The sequence below is a fragment of the Thunnus albacares genome, chromosome 20 (assembly GCF_914725855.1).
Source record: "Thunnus albacares chromosome 20, fThuAlb1.1, whole genome shotgun sequence".
In the NCBI taxonomy this organism is placed as follows: domain Eukaryota; kingdom Metazoa; phylum Chordata; class Actinopteri; order Scombriformes; family Scombridae; genus Thunnus; species Thunnus albacares.
The window spans coordinates 9,691,908-9,711,333 of record NC_058125.1 but is presented as its reverse complement, the minus strand read 5'-3'; the positions used below and the strand labels follow the sequence as shown (position 1 = coordinate 9,711,333).

The window sequence follows — 19,426 nt, the reverse complement described above, 5'->3', positions numbered from 1 at the left end:
TGACAACCCCCCCACCCCCCTCATTCCCCTGCACTCGCAGGGCCCTCAGGCATCAAACTCTTGGGATTGGGGGGTGGGGGTGGGGGGTGCTGGAAGGAGTATCCAGCCTCTGATTGGGCCTAGTAATACAGTGAGCTGATGATCAGAACCAGATGTGGCACGTGGAGCTGAGGTCTCCTGCAGGTTAACCTCTACAGCACAAACACTGTCACCTCCTCAGTTTGAACTCAAATATGGCGCGTTTTTTTCTTTCTACAGGCGGCAGGGTGAAGACGTGGAAGAGGAGGTGGTTCATACTGACCGACAACTGCCTGTATTACTTTGAATACACAACAGTAAGTAGTCAGATCACATGTGTGCTTATAGACAGTCTGAATGGACTGTATTATATGTACATGACAGCTATTTTGAAACTCTTTCTTTGTTCTTCTGCTGTTTGCCAGAACGTAAATGATCCAAATATGTATCTTTTTGCAGAATATCCACAAAAAACATATTTAGATTGAGAGGATCTTAAAGGAATAGTTTGACATTTTGGGAAACACTCATATAAGCTTTCTTGCCAAAAGTTAGATGATCTAACTCCCTGCAAGAAAGTGAATAAATATATTTCCCAAAAAGTGTTGAGCTTTTCCTTTAAGAATCCAGATAAATATAGTTATAAATTTTTAAATAATTTAATCCAATATTGGCTGTCTAGCTGAGTGTGTAAAATAGCTGACATGTGAATAAATACAATATAGATCGATATAGATTGACAGGATTGTAAGTGAAATGGACACACACACACACACACACACACACACACACAGGTAAAGACAGAGGTAGAGGTCTTTGCCCTCTAGCTCTGCTTTTTAACAGATGCAGCCCCTTTGACCTAAATGAACCTCACTCTAGCAATTAACATGAAGCATCATGGGAAACATCTGCAAAATCTACGACACACATCTGGCCCCGCTAAGCCAGAAGCCAAGTGCCTCCCCCGACCTGCTGCGAGTCACCCCCATGCTCCACCCCAGCACCCTGCATCCCCATTTCTGAGGAGAACCCCCTACACACATACACATACACACACAAATGTACATAATCACACTGCACACATAAGTCTTAGCGCGGCATACACACACACAAAAAGAGAAGCATTTCCTCCCCCTGCTGTGCCCCCTCATTAGTAGGAAGATGACAAGCAGGACATGGGGCTGTTCCTCAAGGTCCCCCCCAGCACACACACACACATGCACATACACACACCAACTCACATCTGGCCTTGCAGACACCATGCCAGTTGCTGGAGGATGGAGAGTGTAGGGTTACGTCTCCCTCGGGTGCTGTCTCCTACGTGACCAGGATGAACAAAAACCTCCAGTGTGCTTTAATCACCACCTTGACTTACTTCAAGGCTGTCAGGCTCAATGTAAGATCAAGCTAATACTTGAAAATTAAAGGTGCTACATGTAGGATCAAGAAATTGTTACTTCATTGACTTTGTGCCATTAATATCCTTGTTTTCTCATTTATAGTTGTTACAAATTGTAATTTTAGGTTGTTTTGAATAAAAAGACCCTAGCTGGGAAAACAGTAATTCTCTGTCGACGACTCGTAGAGAAAATAATGTATGATGTAAATATAATAGTTTAAAGAGAGAGAAAATGAAAAAAACCCTATATTCTGCTTTTCATATGATCCTCCAACAAACAAGACTAACAAGAGTCTACAGACGTGTTAGCAGCTCTGTGAGACTGCTAAAAAAGCACCAAAAATGGGATAATCTATACATTATGACCCAGATTTATTTAGCAAAAAGTTACACCAGCTTCCATGGTGTCCACATGTCTAGAAGAGGTTAAAGGCCGAAGGAAAAATCACCTTCGTAATCATTCTTCGTAATGCAAAGGAAGAAACAAATCTGGGTTGGGTTTATGGGGAATGCGCTCTTAACTCCCAAGAAACCCTCCTGTAGCAGTAAAGACAGCAGTGATGCGATGAAGAGCCTTCCTGTCATTTTAACTATGGCCTCAATAATGAATATTCACAAGTATCACATTCAATTTGACATGTATCAATTCATATCTAAGGTGAATCACAATTCTACGAGTGATGTTATCTCAAATGGATCCTTTCTTCACAACATTCCTCATCTCTCTACTAAAGGAAGGAAGTTTGTATGTTTGTATGTATGTATGTCCCTTGTGTATCTCTTGAACCATTCATTCGATCGACTTCACACTTGGCAGGTGTATTGCTGAGGACCCAAGGAAGTGCAGTTTAAAATTTGGTGCAATTTTGACACACAACATATTCAATATTAATAAACTTTGAATAAACAAACAATCAGCCACTCCGTTCTGCAGCACTGGGGCGGAGCGTCTGGTCTCTGTGACTGTATGTCATGATCAGAGCTTTACAACCCTGTCATGAGAGAGACGAGGGGAGGACATCTCTCTTGTCTCTCTCTCTGTTGTCGACGTTCTGACTCATTTTAAAAATGAAGAGAGAGAGAGAGGGCGAGCGAGTGACAGAGAGACAGCAGTAGTGAGGAGAGACAGCGGTGGAAAGCTTTCTCTGAGAGAGAGAAGCCAGTGAATGACAGAAATACAACACTATTATTTTCTGATTGTTTCACAGTGGTTACGTTTTAAAGCACAAACAAGCCTCAGCACTCACAGATGATTTACTGTGGAGACAGACGCTCTTAGTTGCTGTTTCCTTCTCCTCTGCATTTCTCCTTTTTTCATTCATTCATTGCATCCAAATAATGCTGCAGTAAATACAAAGAACAACAGGACAAATCTGTGTTGTTGTTTCCTTATGTGTGAATGCTGTGTTTCAAGCACAGCAGCTGAGAGAGAGAGAGGCAGAGCGAGGAGAGGGAGTGGTGAGACAGAAAGCCTGTGAATGAGATAAATGACTGACCAATCAGTGGTCTGCAGTGTTTTCACTTCACCTTTTAGTATCAGCTCAGCTTGAGAAAAGTTTTTTCACATGGCTTGCTCTAAAAAGAGAACAGTAGACAGCAAAAACAAAGCTTTTAATCAAGAATGGACAGACTCTTAGGCTACTTCCCACGAGCACTTCAAACCCAGTATGTCTCATATGAGCACAAATATTTTGAGCAAATATACCCACTCAAATGATCCGAACCGAAGCCACAGAACATAAACGATCTAAGATATTTTAGGATGCACATTTTTTCAAAAGCCTACTGTTATGTATTTTTGTTTTAAATGTAGCCCTCATTATACTTGAAATGAGAAAAGATTTACTATGGTTGTACTTAACATCTGTGTGTTAGTTTCTTTCATGTTGTTGGTTTATATACTTATTCACATCTCACATCAACAGTATTTATTTTTCCATGCGTTGAAGCAGCAATACCGGAGGCCAAGCAATGGGCCCGTTCTGAACAGGCACGTTTTGAACGAGCACTGCACAAGTTGATTATAATTTATTGTCAGTCCTTGGCCTGGTCCCCATCTTAGACAATAGTAAAGGGACACGTGCATCCTGAATGAGTGTTGTGTTGATGCTGAGTGTTGTCTTTTTGTTTGTCTTCAGGATAAAGAGCCTCGTGGGATTATTCCTCTAGAGAACCTCAGTATCAGAGAGGTGGACGAGCCCAGGAAACCTGTAAGGAGCAACTCCATCCTCTCTTCCTTTCTTTGAAATTCACACATAGAACATGACTTTTGTAAAAAAATTTTAAAAATCAACGTAAATTGTCTTATAAGATACTATTTTTTTGCCTCCTGATGTCTTCCCAGAACTGCTTTGAGCTCTACAACCCCAACCACAAAGGTCAGGTCATCAAGGCCTGCAAGACAGAGGCGGACGGGCGGGTCGTCGAGGGCAACCATGTAGTGTACAGGATATCGGCCCCCACACCAGAGGAGAAGGAGGAGTGGATCAAATCCATCAAGTAAGAGATGCCGTGTTAGCGTATATCCATTTACACTGAGAGGGCACTTAGCCAACGCTGGGCTGATCCCATGTGGGACTTTCTCATGTCTGACCTTGACTGTGAGAAGCCCCACACACACAGGCACACAAACACACACACACACACACACACATGCACACACAGAGCTGTGAGCTTACTCAAAAATGTGCAGACCAGCACAAATACACAGAGGAAAGCACACACACACAAACACACACACGCACACACACACACACACGCTGGTGACTAAATGCGACTGCGTTTCTCACACTTCCACACAGATAACACTCAGAGGTGATTTCTGCTCTGCTGGATAAGCTCGCTTCCCTTTGATTAGAGCTCAGCAAGCAAAGACAAACACATGCTCGCACACATGCACACACAACTTCAGAGGCATCGTGCTTTGCTGCCGCTCTTAGAAGTGTTTTGGCAGCCTTTTATACACCCGGTTTGTCATTTCCAAATGCTGCCTGGTTAACCGGGGAGGAGAGTGGAGTTGCTGTTGTAAATTGGACTCAGTGGGTCCAACGGCGTAATTGATCAGCTCCCTGATCATCCACTCAGCTGCTGCTTTGCTGGCAAATATGATCAATATCAGAGCAGAAAATCATATTACACAATCCCTCCCATTCTCTAATGATACTAAAAACCAACTTAGCATTGACATATGTGTATCCATCAAATGAAAGTAATGAGTTTTAGGATAAGTTACTGGAAATCTTGTTTGAGTGAGGCTGCTTCATGTACAATTAAACTGATTAAAAAGACAAGAGAGATGCTCATTTTCCTTGGTTTGGGAGATTTTAAGTGGGCTGACCTTGAGAAGACACACTGCCTGTGTTACATATTTCACACCCCCCACTGACAGGACGCCTGATGCACCCTCTAGTGCACTTGTGCAGGCCTCAGAGTGCTTTTTAGTGTAAGAGCGCAAGTGTGAAGCAGCAGTGTTGCGGTGTGTGTGCAGTTTCACGTCTTCCTGTCACTGTTGGAATAACAATGACTGGACTCAGCAGGACAGAGCCGTGCTGCTGCCTCGACCACACTCTCACTTGACTCAGCTGCTGTGGCGGCAGACTGTCCTGTGGTCAGCAGATTCACACACACACACAATATATCCACTCTGTACCACCTGACTCATCTGCACGACTGGGAACTGCTCCTGTGGTGACTATTCTGCGTGCACATACATAGACACATGCACAAGCCAATTCAGCATGTCTACTGTTCTGCTGCCGGGAAAGCAACAGATTACTCAAGGTTATTCCTCTCTTGAGAACACTGGCAACATGTCAGGTTAGCATAGCAAGCTACAGAGATGCATCAAAGAAGTTGGCTAACAGATCACAGCATTAAAGGAAAAAATACACCCTAAAATGCCAGTTCACTTTTGAAAACAGCTCTCAAGCACTTTTGCGCCGTCCTTTTTACATTTTGATTGACAGCTTTCTCCTTTGAGATAAAATCTTGGTGTGATGTCATGTTGAGATATTTATAGCAAAGCGACTAAAGTTTGATTGAAGAGCAGGTTTTAGAGGTGTAACAAATCACTGTAAATATAAAGCTTCTGGTATTGAGGCATTGACTAATAGAGACAAAACAGATTAAGGTTAAGTTAATGCACTGAGAAATTACTGGACAAAATAGTCCTGCAGTGCTCCAAACATCACAAACTGATCCATGTGTAAAGGTTCTTTGCTTAAAGCTCCTATAATAGTAGATTTGAGCAATTTTAACTGAATAATATACAGTGTAAGGTGATAAAAAAATACATTATTTTATGTTTAAAATGTTGACAAATCATCCCAAGAAATGACAGAGCAGTCTTGACAGTGTGTAGGATTGATGTGAACAGTTGGAAACGGTCGATCAGTGATCTATTCCTTCCTGTCTTCTTTTTCACAGAGCGAGCATCAGCAGAGATCCTTTCTACGACATGCTGGCCACCAGGAAGCGGAGGATAGCCAATAAGAAATGATGACCGCTTGCGTCTTCAACCACTTTCCACTTTCTGTGACCGGCAGAGTCCTCGTGTGTGTGTGTGTGTGTGTGTGTGTTACAGGGGTCATGAAGGCCTCCCATTTGTTCTTTCAGGGCTGGAGGACACGCAGCTGACATAAGTGGGAGCTTTTCAGACTGAAATGGATGATCTTTATTCCTACCTGAAGATTGTGAGGGTTTTATTTCATCTGGCACAGACTGAATACTTAAGTGTCATTTGGGTGAACAGACAAGAACAAACTGTGCGCAAGCTGGATGATAGCAAATGGACTAAAAGGAGGAGGACTGCAGAAAAAGCCATGGCTGGAATCATGGCTATGCCGATATCGCCCTCTGCTGGACACATAAGGAAATACACCTGCTATAAATGCAGAGGATTTGAAACCTGATTATCCCTCCTCTTCGCCAGGCATCCCACTCATCCAGACTCCCAGATGCCAGTCTACATTTTATTACCTTCACCTCACATGTCCTTCAATAACTGCCAACACCAACAATGTTTTGTAGTATCCTATAGCTACAGAAAGCCTCAAGCTTATAAATCAGCTGGTCTGATTGTTCGCCCTCAAGTGTATCTGTATGCAAACACATTGATTTACTCTAGAGGGGAAATGAAACCTCAGCTCATATATTTCACTTACTCCTTATTTCCTCTGAAGGCAAATTGGCCAGCAGGTTGGGAAGTAATACATCACATATATTGAGTGTAATGACCCTTTAAACTGGCCACAGTTTTAAAAAGCCTCCTATATTCATTCTGTAAACTGTCATTTTCAAGTATTTTATGTATTGAAAATCCACCTCCGTGATCAAGTTCATTTCCTTTTGTATTTATTTTCTGAATTTCTTTAACAAAAGCGGCAGCCCCGGATTTACATTATGCATGTATAGTATATAATGTACATACTGTTGTTTTTTTTTTTTTTCTTTGTTGTGTTTATGTAGCATGTAAATCATTATGGCCGTAGCCTATACCCGTTCACCTTTTTTTTTAGTTTAACAGCTAACAGTTTACAATAGTGGAAGAGGGAGCTTGTGCAGCTCTTTACAGAGCAGAAACCTCCTCACTGTGTTTATTACTGAGGATCAGATAATACATGATGTTATATGAAAGTAGGGCTCACTATGCTGAGTTTGACAGGAGTATAGAACAGAAATGGGTTCAAAATACCCTTGGAAAAGGTGAAAAAAAAAAAAAAAGATACTGGAATTTTCAAAACTTGCTGACTGGAATCAGAGCAGTTTTTCCCAGACAGATCTTCGTTTGGGGAAAACAGCTCTTGAATACTTTTGATGAAGACTTTGAATAAAAATACATGCTGATCAGGAAACGGTTGTGTGCATGTGAACTCAGTGAGAAGAACTCGACTCACCAAACTTACCAGGTCTTTGGTTATTTCAAACATGGAGACAGTGATGTGAATAAAATATAAAGTGAGTCGGGCTGTGTTAGCACTAAAATAACTAGAAAAGAGTGTGTATTTAACAAAAACCTGAATACAGCAGAGTGCTATCAGCTTCCATCCATCTAGACGCTTGCTTACTGTATCTACATCATCATTTAACTGTAGTGGAAAAGTTTGTTCAACAAGTGGCTCGATTACAGTCAGTCTATTCTATATATATATATATATGTATGTATATATATGATACAAAGGCAGACGGGAGCTTTTCAAAAATCCCTGCCAACTCGTCAGTCATCTTAAATCAGCATTTTTCATTCATTTCAATGCAGCTTGTAAACAAAGTCAAAGACCAAGAACAAATTACAATTTCTGACATTAAATGTATTTTAAGGCTTTTACCTTATACAATGTATAAATTCTGACATGCTAAACTAAAAGGTATAACAGCAGTTTCTCAACTTCTGTCTAAAGTTGAAAACAAAAACAAACCAAAAAGCAATCCATACTCGTTATTTGACTTTTGTCCAGAGAATATGGTAAAAATTAACATGTGAGTTTTTTTTCTAAAAACAAAGCAAAAAAAAAACAAAAAAACAAAAAACAACAAAACATCTACTGATAATCCTGATGCAGGATTTTTACGTATAAAAATAACTGATAGTACAGTTCAAAATTAAATTCACAGTATTCCTTATGACGCTAGAAGACACAAACTGTATTTTTCATTAAAAAGCAAACACAAATGGTCCACAGCCATGATAACAAATTTTTGATGCTTTTCTTTTTTTAAACGTTTAAAAGAGAAAAAAAAAAAAGAAAAAAAAAAAAAAGGTAAATGATGTGTGAGGGGAGAGAGAGGCATGATCCGGAGGAAAAACCTCAGTATATGTGAAAAAACGTTTAAAACTTACAGAGAGTGAATCTTAGGCTTCAGAGCGAAATGGAAACAAACATACAAACAAGCAAAAAAAAAAAAAAAAAAGCAAAAAAAAAAAAAGCTGGGAAATGTCCTCAAGTCTGTCCAGGGTTAACGTGGAGGTAACGTGCTGCTGCCACTGCACTCGTCCGTCATGAATCCCTCTGTTAGTTTGTCCGCTCCCAGTGGGATCAAAGAAAAAACAAAAACATTGCAGCTCTGTAGATATGGTGACATCTTAAACCTTGCAGCCAATATGATGCCTTCCAGTTCTTCTCTTAGGCAACACGTTTTCCCTTTGTTTCATTCTTCTGTGAAGCAGGTGGATATCCGTGATGGATGTTAACAAGTTTTCAAGTCCTGAGTTCCACTGAGCAGCAGTTGAGATGTTTAAGCTCCAGGCTTTTGTTTGTGTTCATACAAGTATATATTAATATTTGTCATTGTAAATGTTCACCGAGTGACAGTACTTTAACCATAGTTAGGAGAATTACGGCAAATAAATCAACGTCTTAAAAAAAAAAAAAGAAAAAAAAAAAGAAGAGTTTTTTGAACATTTAAAACACCTTAGTTGTGGTAAAAATACAATATATTCCCAATGAAGAAGCACCACGTCAAAATATTGTTGATGTCATTCCTCTGCTGTTGTTGTGTTCTGTATCTCCGAGTCTGAAATGAGAAAGAAGAGGTCTCCATGCGATCTGTTTGCAGAGCTTTGAGCGGCGCCTATAATAAATGTTCCCACGGTTTAGCACTGACAGCACGAGAGCATACTGTGATAAATTATTAAAGGACGCCCACTCACAGTCAGTGTTTCATGGTACTGCTCAGGCCACTGGAGAATCCGTGGGAGTTGCCATTGGTTCGGCTGTAACCGTTTCCTACAGAAACAGAAGCAACATTTATAACTGACGAGCTCCACAAAATTCTACTGATTTTTGAAGACTGCTTTAAATTTGACGTTAATACCTGTGTAACCGTTGAGGTGACGGTGAGCTGAACCGTTTGCCGTGGGTGAGGTGTGCTGGGAGGGGATTAGGTGATCGTCAGTGTAGTCTGTGCGCCGGCGTTTTTCTGGTGAACAAGCGTTGTCGTGTTTAGCGTTCTTGACGTCATAGTATCGTCGCTTGCGGCTCTCCCTTTCCTCGCTGCTTCTGGCCTTGTGGCTCTGAGTTGCGCCTGGGCTGTGCTGCTCAGCCGCGCCGTCCCGCTGCCTCTTCTTTTTCTTCTTCTTCTTTTTTGTTTCAGTGGCTCTGTCCGAATCCGCGTCAGAGCTTCTGGGGGAAGACAGAAAAAAAAAAACACACCGTGATCAGTCGACCCAGGAACTCAAAACCAAAACAAAGGTTTTCTAGCTTTAGAGAAATAATGAGGATTAAATTATACACAGAAGTTTCAAGCAGCATGGAGGCAGAGGCAGCGTCACTCACCCGCTCTCACGGTGTCTGTCTTTATCCTTCGACTTCTTCTTTTTCTTGCTCTTTTTGTGTTTTTTAGCATGTCGGGCCTCAGAGCTGTCGTCCCTGTCTTTGCTCAGAGGAACAGAGGTCCTCTTGTGATTTTGATCCTCTCTGTTTGAAGCAGATGCAGACGTGGAGAGAGGAGCCCGCAGGGGCGAGCCCTTGGACTTGGTGGATGTTTCTGGCATTGTGGTGGGCGAGGAAGTCTCCTCTTTTGAAGAGTAATAGTCCCTCTCCCTGCCGTTGCTCTTGTCCTTCATCATTCGAGAGTCTCGACTGTCCTGATGCCACCTTGAGCGACTGTGAGACTCCTCGCGGTAGTTATAGCCATGCCCCCTCCGCTCACGGTTCCAGTCTTCTCTGTATCGGTGGTGGTGGTAGTGGTGGTAATGGTGAGAGCACCTGTCACGATCTCGCTCCCTGGGGTGGTGAACGGTCCGCTCCCAGCGGCGCTCGGGCTCCCAGCGTCGCTCGGGCTCCCAGCGGCGCTCAGCCTCCCAGTCCTTGTAGGAACGGTCGTGAGGAGGCAAACGATCCCTGTATGAACGATGGTGGTGGTGGTCTCGGTACTCCCGTCTGTACCGATGACGATCGCCATCACTGTCTCGCTCCTGACTCCTGTCCCTGTAGTGTCTGTCTCGGTCTCTGCTCCAGTCAGAGGAGTAATGTCTGTCTCTCTCCCTTTCTCGGGAAGATTGTCTTTCACTGCCTCTAGAACTGGGATTAGACTGGTGCTGTTCTTTAGCATCTGTACGTCCATCAGTCCCTGCTGATGGACTCTTGGTCTGTAGTACATCCTTGGCTTCATCCCCGCTGATGCTAACCTTCTGTGGAGCTGCACAGACCCTGGTGGTGTCTGGCGGGTTGGATAAGGCCGCAGGGTTGCCATGATGTGCAGAAGAGGAAGCGGATTCTCTAGATGCGACAGAATGGGCGTTGGTAGCGGTGGCTGTAGGTGGAGAGCTAACAGCAGAGGGTGCTGTATGCTGAGGCGGGGGATCGGACACAGTTTTAGCCCTTGTGTCAGGAGTGGAGAGGTGCTGGCTTTCACTGGCAGCAGGCTGGATGCTCTGAGAAGAGCTGGCCTGGGCTGTGGCACAAGTATGTACCACATTGCTGGAAAAACAAACAAGAGAGACGAGCACATAAATAAAACTTTATACCAAACTCTTAGGGTGCAGAATGTAAAGAATGAGAGGAAAATAATGCAAATATCAATGCAACAAAGTAGGTTTTTACACAAAAGTAATTGAGACTGAGCGTTAACTTTTTTGCAGCTCAGAGTTAGCATGCTAATCTCACCTTGCTTGAGTATGGTCACTGTCTAGTCCATTAACAGCAACAGTAGCCAGAGAGGACAAACTGCCATGATTACTGCCAGAGATCTGAAGAGAGAAACAAGACATGATTATCAATTTAGAAATAAAACTACAGTTTTTGTAGAGTATCGTGTTATAAAGAAAAGCAAAAACACAAAGCATATAATTTACCTTATCAGGCGTATTGTGTCCATTGACTTTGTGGTGTCCATAATGGTGCCCGTTTTGGTTGGATTTAGAGACGCCATTGGTTGGTCCATTTAATCCGTTTCCATTATGGTGCACTCCTGACTCCCCATTGGTGGCTTGAGGGCCTTTATCAAACACATCACCTGTTCGGTTGTTTCCGTTGAGGTGAGACTTGGCTAAACAGCCGTTATCCAGAGTGCCACAGTTCTCCTGGTCCGACTCCTCTGAAGACTCTTGGCCGTATGGCACCAAGAAGGATGCTCCGTTCCCTCCAGGGTGGTGATCCCCGTTACTGCAAGACGCGCTGCCGTTAACGTGGTTAAGCTGACGCGGAACAAAGCGAACGTCTGAGGTAGACTGTGAGGAGGAGGATAAAGAGCTGGAGGAGGAGGAGGAAGAGGAGGAGGAGCAGCTGGAGGAGGAGCTGCTGGCAGAGGACGGCTGGCTGTAAGAGGACGAAGAGGACGGGCGGTTCTGTTTGCCTTGTCCGATGAAGAATGAAAGCTTCTGGCGTTTGTCGTGGTCTGGGATCACTGTGGGCCGGCTGATTGAGTGGGAGATGGAAGAGGAGGAGCCCAGTCCGTGACTTGGTTTACCCACAACACTGCTGCTGGTGCTGGGCTTGGAACTGGTGGGATAGTCCCTCAGAGGTCCGTTCCCATTAACATGGAGAGCGCTCTGAGGAGGAAACAAAAAGGACACAAGAACGTGTTTTAACAACATTGTTAAGTGTCTCAAATTAACAACATTCAAACATGATCATTCACCAATATTAAGATGTAAACAAGTCTGCAGTACCTTGGTCATGTGTGGGGGCAGCTGGGGCCCTATGAAGCCAATGTTGTGGTGGACAGTGGTGTTGATGCGTGGTATCACCACCGGCCGTGGAGACGACTGACCAGGGATGGCTGGGTTATGGCTCATGTGGCTGTAGTCCCCTGTCTTTTTCACATCGCTGGACCTACAGACACAAGAGGCAGAGACATTAACAACAGGAAACGTTTTGACGAGTGACCGAGATTTTGACACTTTTTTAGACCAGTCTCTCAACGAAAAAAATAGGGAAAAAATAAAAGGCTATATTTAACTATATCTAATCTGATCTTTTTCTTTCTTTCTTTTTTTTTTTTAAACACATAGATTCTGAAATTAAGCTCATTTATGATCCAAAAAATGAAAAAAAAAAAAAAAAGCTGATTAGTTGCTGTTCATGGTGTACTCACTTGATGTAGAAAAGGACATAGGCCTGCTGGTTGAGAACAGACCTGATGTCACTGACCGATACAGAGGAGTCGTTCATCTGATACCACTGACCATTGCTTGCCTGAGAGGTACAACAGAACGAATGGCAGGTTTAAACACTTTTGCTTTACACAACCATCAATGTTACAATTTTCCTTCAGAAAAATGTTACTTTAATTGGTCAGTGTTATTACAATTCAGAAATTGCAAACATATAATGTGTAAATGCACTGTCATACAGATTATAAAAGAATAATATTATCTTGTATACTTTATATATATTCCAAAGTGTTTTTATGCACAATTGGAAATTTATTTTCCTTTGTGCTTAACAGTTAAAACCTTTATAGAAATTCTGAATTGAACTCTGTTACAGTGAGTTGTTAATGTAGTGGTGAGAGACAAATGTGTGCATGTGTACTTGGCAAAAACAGCGTCCTGGTAGATAAGAACAGTGCTCTGTAGCAGTGCCAGTACCTTAATATAGCAGAAATAGTGTCCAGCATGACAGCTGAATCCAGAGTGAACCAGCACAGCGTACAGCCCGTAAACCTGGGGCTCTCCTTGGGACTGAGACATGAAGGCCCGCAGGTCCAGATACTCTGGGTATTTCACATCCTGGTGACAAAGAATAGCTGATAAATATCAAACCACAATCAAATATTTGCTTAATAGTAGCACATCATTACAACAAGAGGGTCCTGTCTACAGTGGTGTCACGTTACTGGATACTTTAATCCACGTGTGTTGTGGTACCTTTGTGATTTTGCCTCCACTGAAGTTTGCGAAGCGTTTGAGTGAGAGGGTGAGCACGTTGGCGCTGCGGTGGATGGTAAATCTCTTTGAGGCTGTCACCATTTTTTTGCACCTGAGGGAAACAAATTTTCTGTTAGTTGGCAAACTGACATGAAAATAAACAAACTAATTTAAAACTGGCTCTTTCATGTAGTCTCTGCTAAACTCTTTTTGTTCGTAATAAACAACTTACTTGGTGCATTTGTAGGCGTTTTCTCCATCCAGCTGTTCTGGCTTGACAAACTGCTCCAGAGCCTTGGAGACACTGGGAGCCGTCTGCATGGAGAGGAAAATCAATTTTTAGGTCTGGTACTGCTCTTATTTTTTTTGTGGACAAAGTCTGATATAAATGGTTTGGTATTGCAGTAAAATAGATACATATCAGACCCGCAAGAGAGGAAAAGAATTTGGTCTAATTACCTTGATTTCCAGAGTAATATCCAGAAAAGGGTCAAATGTATCAGAGACTGCTTTGCAGTTTAAACATTTAACTGCAAAAGAAAAAGAACATGATTGATTTATAAATCTAGCAAAGCTGTAAAACATAAAAACATAACATGAGCTGATGAAACAAATCAACACTAGTAATTTACCTCTGGATCTTAGGTACCCGCCAAATACTTGATGGATGAAAGTGGTTGCCTGCGTTTGCCTGTCCAATCTGCCACAGAGATGAATATCATGAAGATTAAAAAAAACAAAAACAAAAACAAACAAGCAAACAGGGCAGTGATATAATTTACTAGCTGATTTGTTAATTCAAACAAACATTATTTTAGTTTAGAAAAAATGTAATTTTCCAGAATTTTCTACAACAAGTGACAAAATATTACAGACTGAAGAACAGGAGTGAGAAAGGGAGGAATTAGAGCAGGTGTAATTAGTTGAGGAATAAGAACAAGAATTGACTTGACACTTGAGGTTCCTAAAATCACTTTATAAGAGTCCCCTGAGAGCCACAATGGTCAGCACAGTCTATCTATTATTAAACATGTCCTGCTGTACTTTTAGTTAAAAATGCATGGAGGCTTCGTGTGTGTACATAATCCACTCTGCAATGGTTTCTACACTGATTTCGTGTATTTCTGCAGAAAAACATTAATACTTAAAAGCATCTACTACACATAGAGTTCATGCAGGATTTATCCTGGAGGGCCAATACAGACGTGTTCAGTGGATCAGCAGAATACACAGAATACGATTTCCTCCCAATGACATGAGCTTGACCTCAGCTCATGACCTATATTAATATTAGCTACCTAGTTATCTAATAAAGCAACAAATATTGTCTGCTTTTTTTTTTACGTAAACAACTGATTGTGTATGGTATCTGAAATAACACACAGCTTAGGATGAAACTTACTTGGTTCCAGGTAAGCAGGACTTTTGCATAGCATCCACTGTGTACCGCAGGAACTCATGGGCATCTTCCTGGCTTCCATAGCGGAAGTGCTTTGCGATCCCTGTGCAGGAAGAAAACAAACCACAAAGCCGGAAGATTTGTGAGCTTGATAAATGATATGACATTTACATGTAAATGTTAAGTTAAAGATTATTTTTACTAGCAGTAGAAAGTTTCCCTCCAAAATTAAAAAGGTAAACAGCCACACAGCGCCTCCTGTCATTCATTTTAGGTAAACATTTTGAACGAGGGCGCAACAGCAATGCTCCAGCTCTACAGACAAGCACTTACTTTTGAGTTCATTGAGCACACCGATGGGCTTAATGACATTCCCAGAGTTGGCGAAAACCTGAATGATGTGGTTTTGCATGGTGCACATCATACAGAACCCTGGCTCGTGACCTGCAGCAGGGACAGATGGGCAAAACGTTGATGAGCAAGACATGAATCAGGCAAGAAAGTGACTCAAAGATACCACAGATGTGACCAAGATTGATATGATAATTACTGCATGACTGTACAATCACATGAGAACTTCCTTGGTGCAAATAAACACCATGAAACACCCACTTACATGTTTTGGAGTGCTCCCGTGTCAACATGTAGTTGGCAAACGGAGGGGTATAGGTGAGACACTGCAGGGCTGAGTTAAGGAAGCAGGTGTTCCCCATGTTCTGCAGGCCTGCACCGATGCGATGAACCTGGATCCACTTTAGGTTGAGCCGCTCGGGTGGGAAGAGGACCTTCTGGGGCAAGTCAATGCCGTCACCACCGCTTATCACTGGACACACAGAGCCAACATCGTTACAAAAATTTGATTCAATGTATTTGGCAAGTACAGGGCATCAACAAGTATCTGTATATGAATTGTATACATTGCTTATTAAAGTACATACTGGCACATAGTGAAGGAACAACAGGAAATTCCAAGCATATAATAAATATGTTCATGTGATTCTGATAACAGAGTCAGATTGTAAATCTAGCTGAAAGAGATAAGGCAGTTTGCTTTCTCTTTTGTTTCTGCTGAACAATTCAGGCTGCTGCTTTTTATATCAAAACACCAATTGCATCACAAGCTCAAGTGATTGATCATGCTTTCACTTTAAAACTGGTTTGGTTATATAACTGGATGAATGAAAGTAGAGTGGAAGCAGCAACACAACACCCACCAAACTGGTTGTGTCACACTCGCACACAGAAATAGTAGCAAATTTTTTTTTTCCCATCAGAGCAGCTTTGTGTTTGTTTTTTTATTAGGCGTGGGCGCTATCAAGGTATTACATCATACCAGGATATTAAGAAATCCCGAAGGTATGATTTTCAATACTGTCAAAAATACAGACGCTTCTCTTTCTATTAAACTGATACGGAGATGCTGTACTGAGGTGATGTTTTGTAGTGAACAGCACGTGCCACCAGAGGTCAGGCAGCCGAGCTGAGAAAGATGGCGACTGCGAGTGTTGCGGAATCATAAAAAGAAAATATTGCCACATATAACTTGATCTTGAGATGACTTCTTCCAACTACAGAAGCAGTTTATTAGCCACACGATTTTATTCAACTGCCAGTCACCACCACCACCCACACATCATCTACATTCAGTCCACTGATGTGTCAGTATCCGCCGTGGCAACAACTGTCGTCGGGACCTCCAGCAAGAATCTACGGAGGACAGGCGCTTATTTCCTATCTATTCACTATTCTATAGGCCATAAATATTTAAACTTAGCAAGACTTGTCTAAATAGGCTAATTCCATATTAGACACACAACAATGTAGGCTAGAAAATGTCATACATGCTACAATGACTTCTAACACCAGCAGCTCAGCTTTATGGTTTTTTGTTTGTTTGTTTTTTTACACAAATACCATCATATACCGTATACCCTGGTGAAATGTCAGGAAGGTATGAAGATAAGAAAAAAAATAGATAACACCCAAGCCTAATTTGTATTCATATGATTGCTGAATAACGTGTGTACTTGCAAGTTTTTATTATTCTTACTGGGCACTGTAAAATGAACACAGATGTCTTAACCTGCTAACAGGATTGATCTTTTTCCAGTACATCACCATTAAGTGCTTAAAAGGAGGAACAGCTCAATTTTTTTAATGACAGTAATGTCTAAAAACTTATTTTGTTTTGCACCTGCTTTTAAAGAAGACCTGATAAAACAAATCATCATCACCTAATATGGCTGGGAAAATATTGACCAGTGGTATTGGCCTTAAATGCATGTCTAAAAGTCCTGCTTGATAATACCTATGGACATAATCTACATGTGTGTACTATAGCTAATTACTTTTTTGCAAATTTTCAAAACGCATGCACGGGAAGACAGCTAATAAAAGTGCTTGCTCCTACCTTGCTCTTTGGGCCGGTCCACAGAGGATGTACTGTTGTAGACAGCAGCTCCAGGCGTTGGGCCCAGGCAGCCTCCTGGAGCCTTCAGACGCGGAGAGTCACTGGGCAGGGTGGGGCCCACTGCCCAGCTGCTGGAACAGCTGCCATCCATCCCCACGTCTCCACTGGTGAAGGGGGATCGCTTACACCCGACTGACTCGTGGTCAGACTTTTCTGAAGACCTGTCAACTATGGTCATTGTTCATTGCTGTAGGTGGGACAGAAACAAAAGAATACAACTTTAGGAACAGCAAAAAATACAGATTTGTTCAGGTGTTTTGTTATTTTCATTTCTGTTGTTGCTTTAAATGCAGACACATCTGCATGTGGGGTATCACAAAACACAAATGTCTTGATCTCAAAGAGGCTGTATTCATTAGGACTGATTAAAGCTTTTCATAGACTGTTTTAGATGAATGAGCAGTGACTTTTTGTTATTGTCAGACACCATACGCCTCTACCACTAAATTTGAATTATATTACAGTACATATAGACTGCAAATATTCAACACCATAAGCAGAATATCATTATTTATCACTGACAAGGAACAGTCAAATACGCTGTAATATCTGAACCAAATTGTTTATTACATTGCTTACTAAACAACAATCAAGAATGCAACATTAGATTGGATGAGTTAAAAAAAGAAATCATAATAAAACTTAAACTGTAAACTCTAGGTAGGGATACCATAATAGCGCCATGTTCGAATACAGCCGTAGTTGACAGATCACACCTATTTTCACTTAAGTTATATTGTTGATTTCATCAAACCTATCGATTGATAAAATGTGCGAATAAATCAAAGCAGGGTCTGTCACAGTGTGGACACTGATCCTTATCTAAAAACTAACTTACGTTAGCTCTTGGCAACAGCCATTTAAATGCACCTCGCAAGGAAGGCTTCCTTGAAAAACAAACGTCAGAAAACAACATAATCCGTTAGCTTCAATTTGAATGAGTGTGTACTATATGTCCAAATCGTCCAAATCGACCGACTTCCCAGGCCTAAACTAAACTAAACTATTTAGCCGCGCAAAAGTCGCTAGTTTAAAAACCTGACAGAGGAAATGTCCTGGTCGGAAGCACGTTTGCAGCAGCAGCTGTTCCCTCCCACCTGCTCCGGCAGATGGGCTCACATTGGCTAACAGACGGCGGCTAGGCCTTTAACACGCAGCGGTGTTAAACTTCAACAAAACACGCATTAAAACCTCCCTTGGTCCTTGCTGGAGGAGGGGGAGGGGATACGGAGCACCGATTAAAAACTCACCTTCCTCACCGAACACCGGAGCACAATGTCTGCGGAGGAACACCATGGAAACGGAGAACGTATCTCACAGCTACACAGCGCAGCTAACGTTACGTGCGGCGGTGATATTGATGCTAACGCTGCTAACTAGCTCGGCGCCATGGAAGCTGGCTGACACGGCGGAGAACAACACGGCCACATTTACGAGAATGTCGAAGAGCAGTTTTCGGTTTCAACTCGGAAATAAATGTAATTTATGAAAATGTGTGGGGGCCCGAGTAACGGCGAGAAAAGGAGGGGCTCGACACCGGCGGCTCTGTGCGCTCACTGCGCTGCTCTAACGTTATGCCCGACATGACAAGAGGACCGGTGTACGGCTACTACAACTAATCTCAGCGGCCCAGGCCGACCAGAACATGGCGGCTGTGTACTTAAGACACCATTTGATCGTAAAACAAACAAAACACTCACCTGGAATCTGTTATGAATACAGTAATAGCGGTTGTAAATCCATTCCTTATTTCCAGCGGGTGTCCGGCGGTGAACAATGACGTAGCTAATTGCCCCACGGGTACATCCGGGTACCTGCGATGAAACGAGCTCTCTGATTGGCTCATTCCACCGTTTCTCTGTGTGGAACGTGTTTCGGGGAAGATCCGTCGCATGTACACACCTCTGACCTTTGTGTACATGATGTACAACCGATAGTGTGTGCGTTAAACCGGCAGAGATTAACTATACTTGGCTCTGGTTTCGTTTTTTTGGCTATACAGATTTGACTTGACATCATAGATTGCTGCATGTATCCTAAATTCTCCCTTTATAACTGGATTATTGAGTGAATTCCCTGTGGCCAGTAATTTAACATCTAAACTACTGTAAACAACATGTACAGACATACAGAAAACTGCATCAACAAAAAACTGTTAAGTAATTGAGCCATGTCCCCATGAAACCAAAATGAGAGCCTACTGTGGCAGTGAGTTTTTCATTTGCTGACAATGTGGTGGCGTCTTCAGGATCACAAAATTGGTTGCAGCTGCACAAAATCACAATACATATTTGTCAATTTGTTGAAAATGAAATACATTCATAGAAACAT

The 19,426-nt window shown here is 42.2% G+C and overlaps 2 protein-coding genes across 8 annotated transcripts in view; one reads left to right on the top strand and one right to left on the bottom strand.

Moving 5' to 3' along the window:
- Positions 1 to 6,220, top strand: part of LOC122971228 (cytohesin-3-like) — a 34,746-nt gene extending 28,526 nt beyond the window's left edge. For all 3 annotated transcript variants that reach the window (XM_044337794.1, XM_044337793.1, XM_044337795.1), the window contains 4 exons: positions 259 to 335; positions 3,556 to 3,627; positions 3,762 to 3,916; positions 5,843 to 6,220. In XM_044337794.1, the coding sequence (XP_044193729.1) occupies positions 259 to 335; positions 3,556 to 3,627; positions 3,762 to 3,916; positions 5,843 to 5,915 (377 nt within the window). In that variant the 3' untranslated portion in view covers positions 5,916 to 6,220. The remainder of the gene's footprint in view (positions 1 to 258; positions 336 to 3,555; positions 3,628 to 3,761; positions 3,917 to 5,842) is intronic.
- Positions 6,221 to 6,824: 604 nt separating this feature from the next.
- usp42 (ubiquitin specific peptidase 42) lies at positions 6,825 to 19,373 on the bottom strand. 5 transcript variants are annotated; one of them, XM_044337779.1, is made up of 18 exons: positions 18,796 to 19,373; positions 17,036 to 17,282; positions 15,242 to 15,448; positions 14,959 to 15,069; positions 14,629 to 14,728; positions 13,859 to 13,926; positions 13,686 to 13,756; positions 13,459 to 13,541; positions 13,227 to 13,338; positions 12,948 to 13,088; positions 12,452 to 12,552; positions 12,027 to 12,189; positions 11,211 to 11,906; positions 11,023 to 11,105; positions 9,691 to 10,836; positions 9,230 to 9,537; positions 9,066 to 9,141; positions 6,825 to 8,929 (listed from the first exon to the last, which is right to left on the bottom strand). In XM_044337779.1, exons 2-17 carry the CDS (start codon positions 17,271 to 17,273, stop codon positions 9,068 to 9,070), a joined length of 3,702 nt encoding a protein of 1,233 aa, XP_044193714.1. In that variant the 5' UTR covers positions 17,274 to 17,282; positions 18,796 to 19,373; the 3' UTR covers positions 6,825 to 8,929; positions 9,066 to 9,067. The 5 variants fall into 5 exon arrangements, with proteins under 5 accessions (XP_044193714.1, XP_044193715.1, XP_044193716.1 ...); XM_044337780.1 differs by having other exon boundaries at positions 6,825 to 9,141; positions 17,934 to 19,373; XM_044337781.1 differs by having other exon boundaries at positions 6,825 to 9,141; positions 18,346 to 19,373.
- Positions 19,374 to 19,426: the final 53 nt, after the last annotated feature.

Coding starts and splice junctions, on each gene's coding strand:
- usp42 (XM_044337780.1), bottom strand. CDS start 17,273: ATGACCATAGTTGACAGGTCTTCAGAAAAGTCTGACCACGAGTCAGTC. Junction 13,339..13,458: donor AACGCCTACAAATGCACCAA/GTAAGTTGTTTA, acceptor TGTTTCCCTCAG/GTGCAAAAAAATGGTGACAG. Junction 9,142..9,229: donor TCACCTCAACGGTTACACAG/GTATTAACGTCA, acceptor CTGTTTCTGTAG/GAAACGGTTACAGCCGAACC.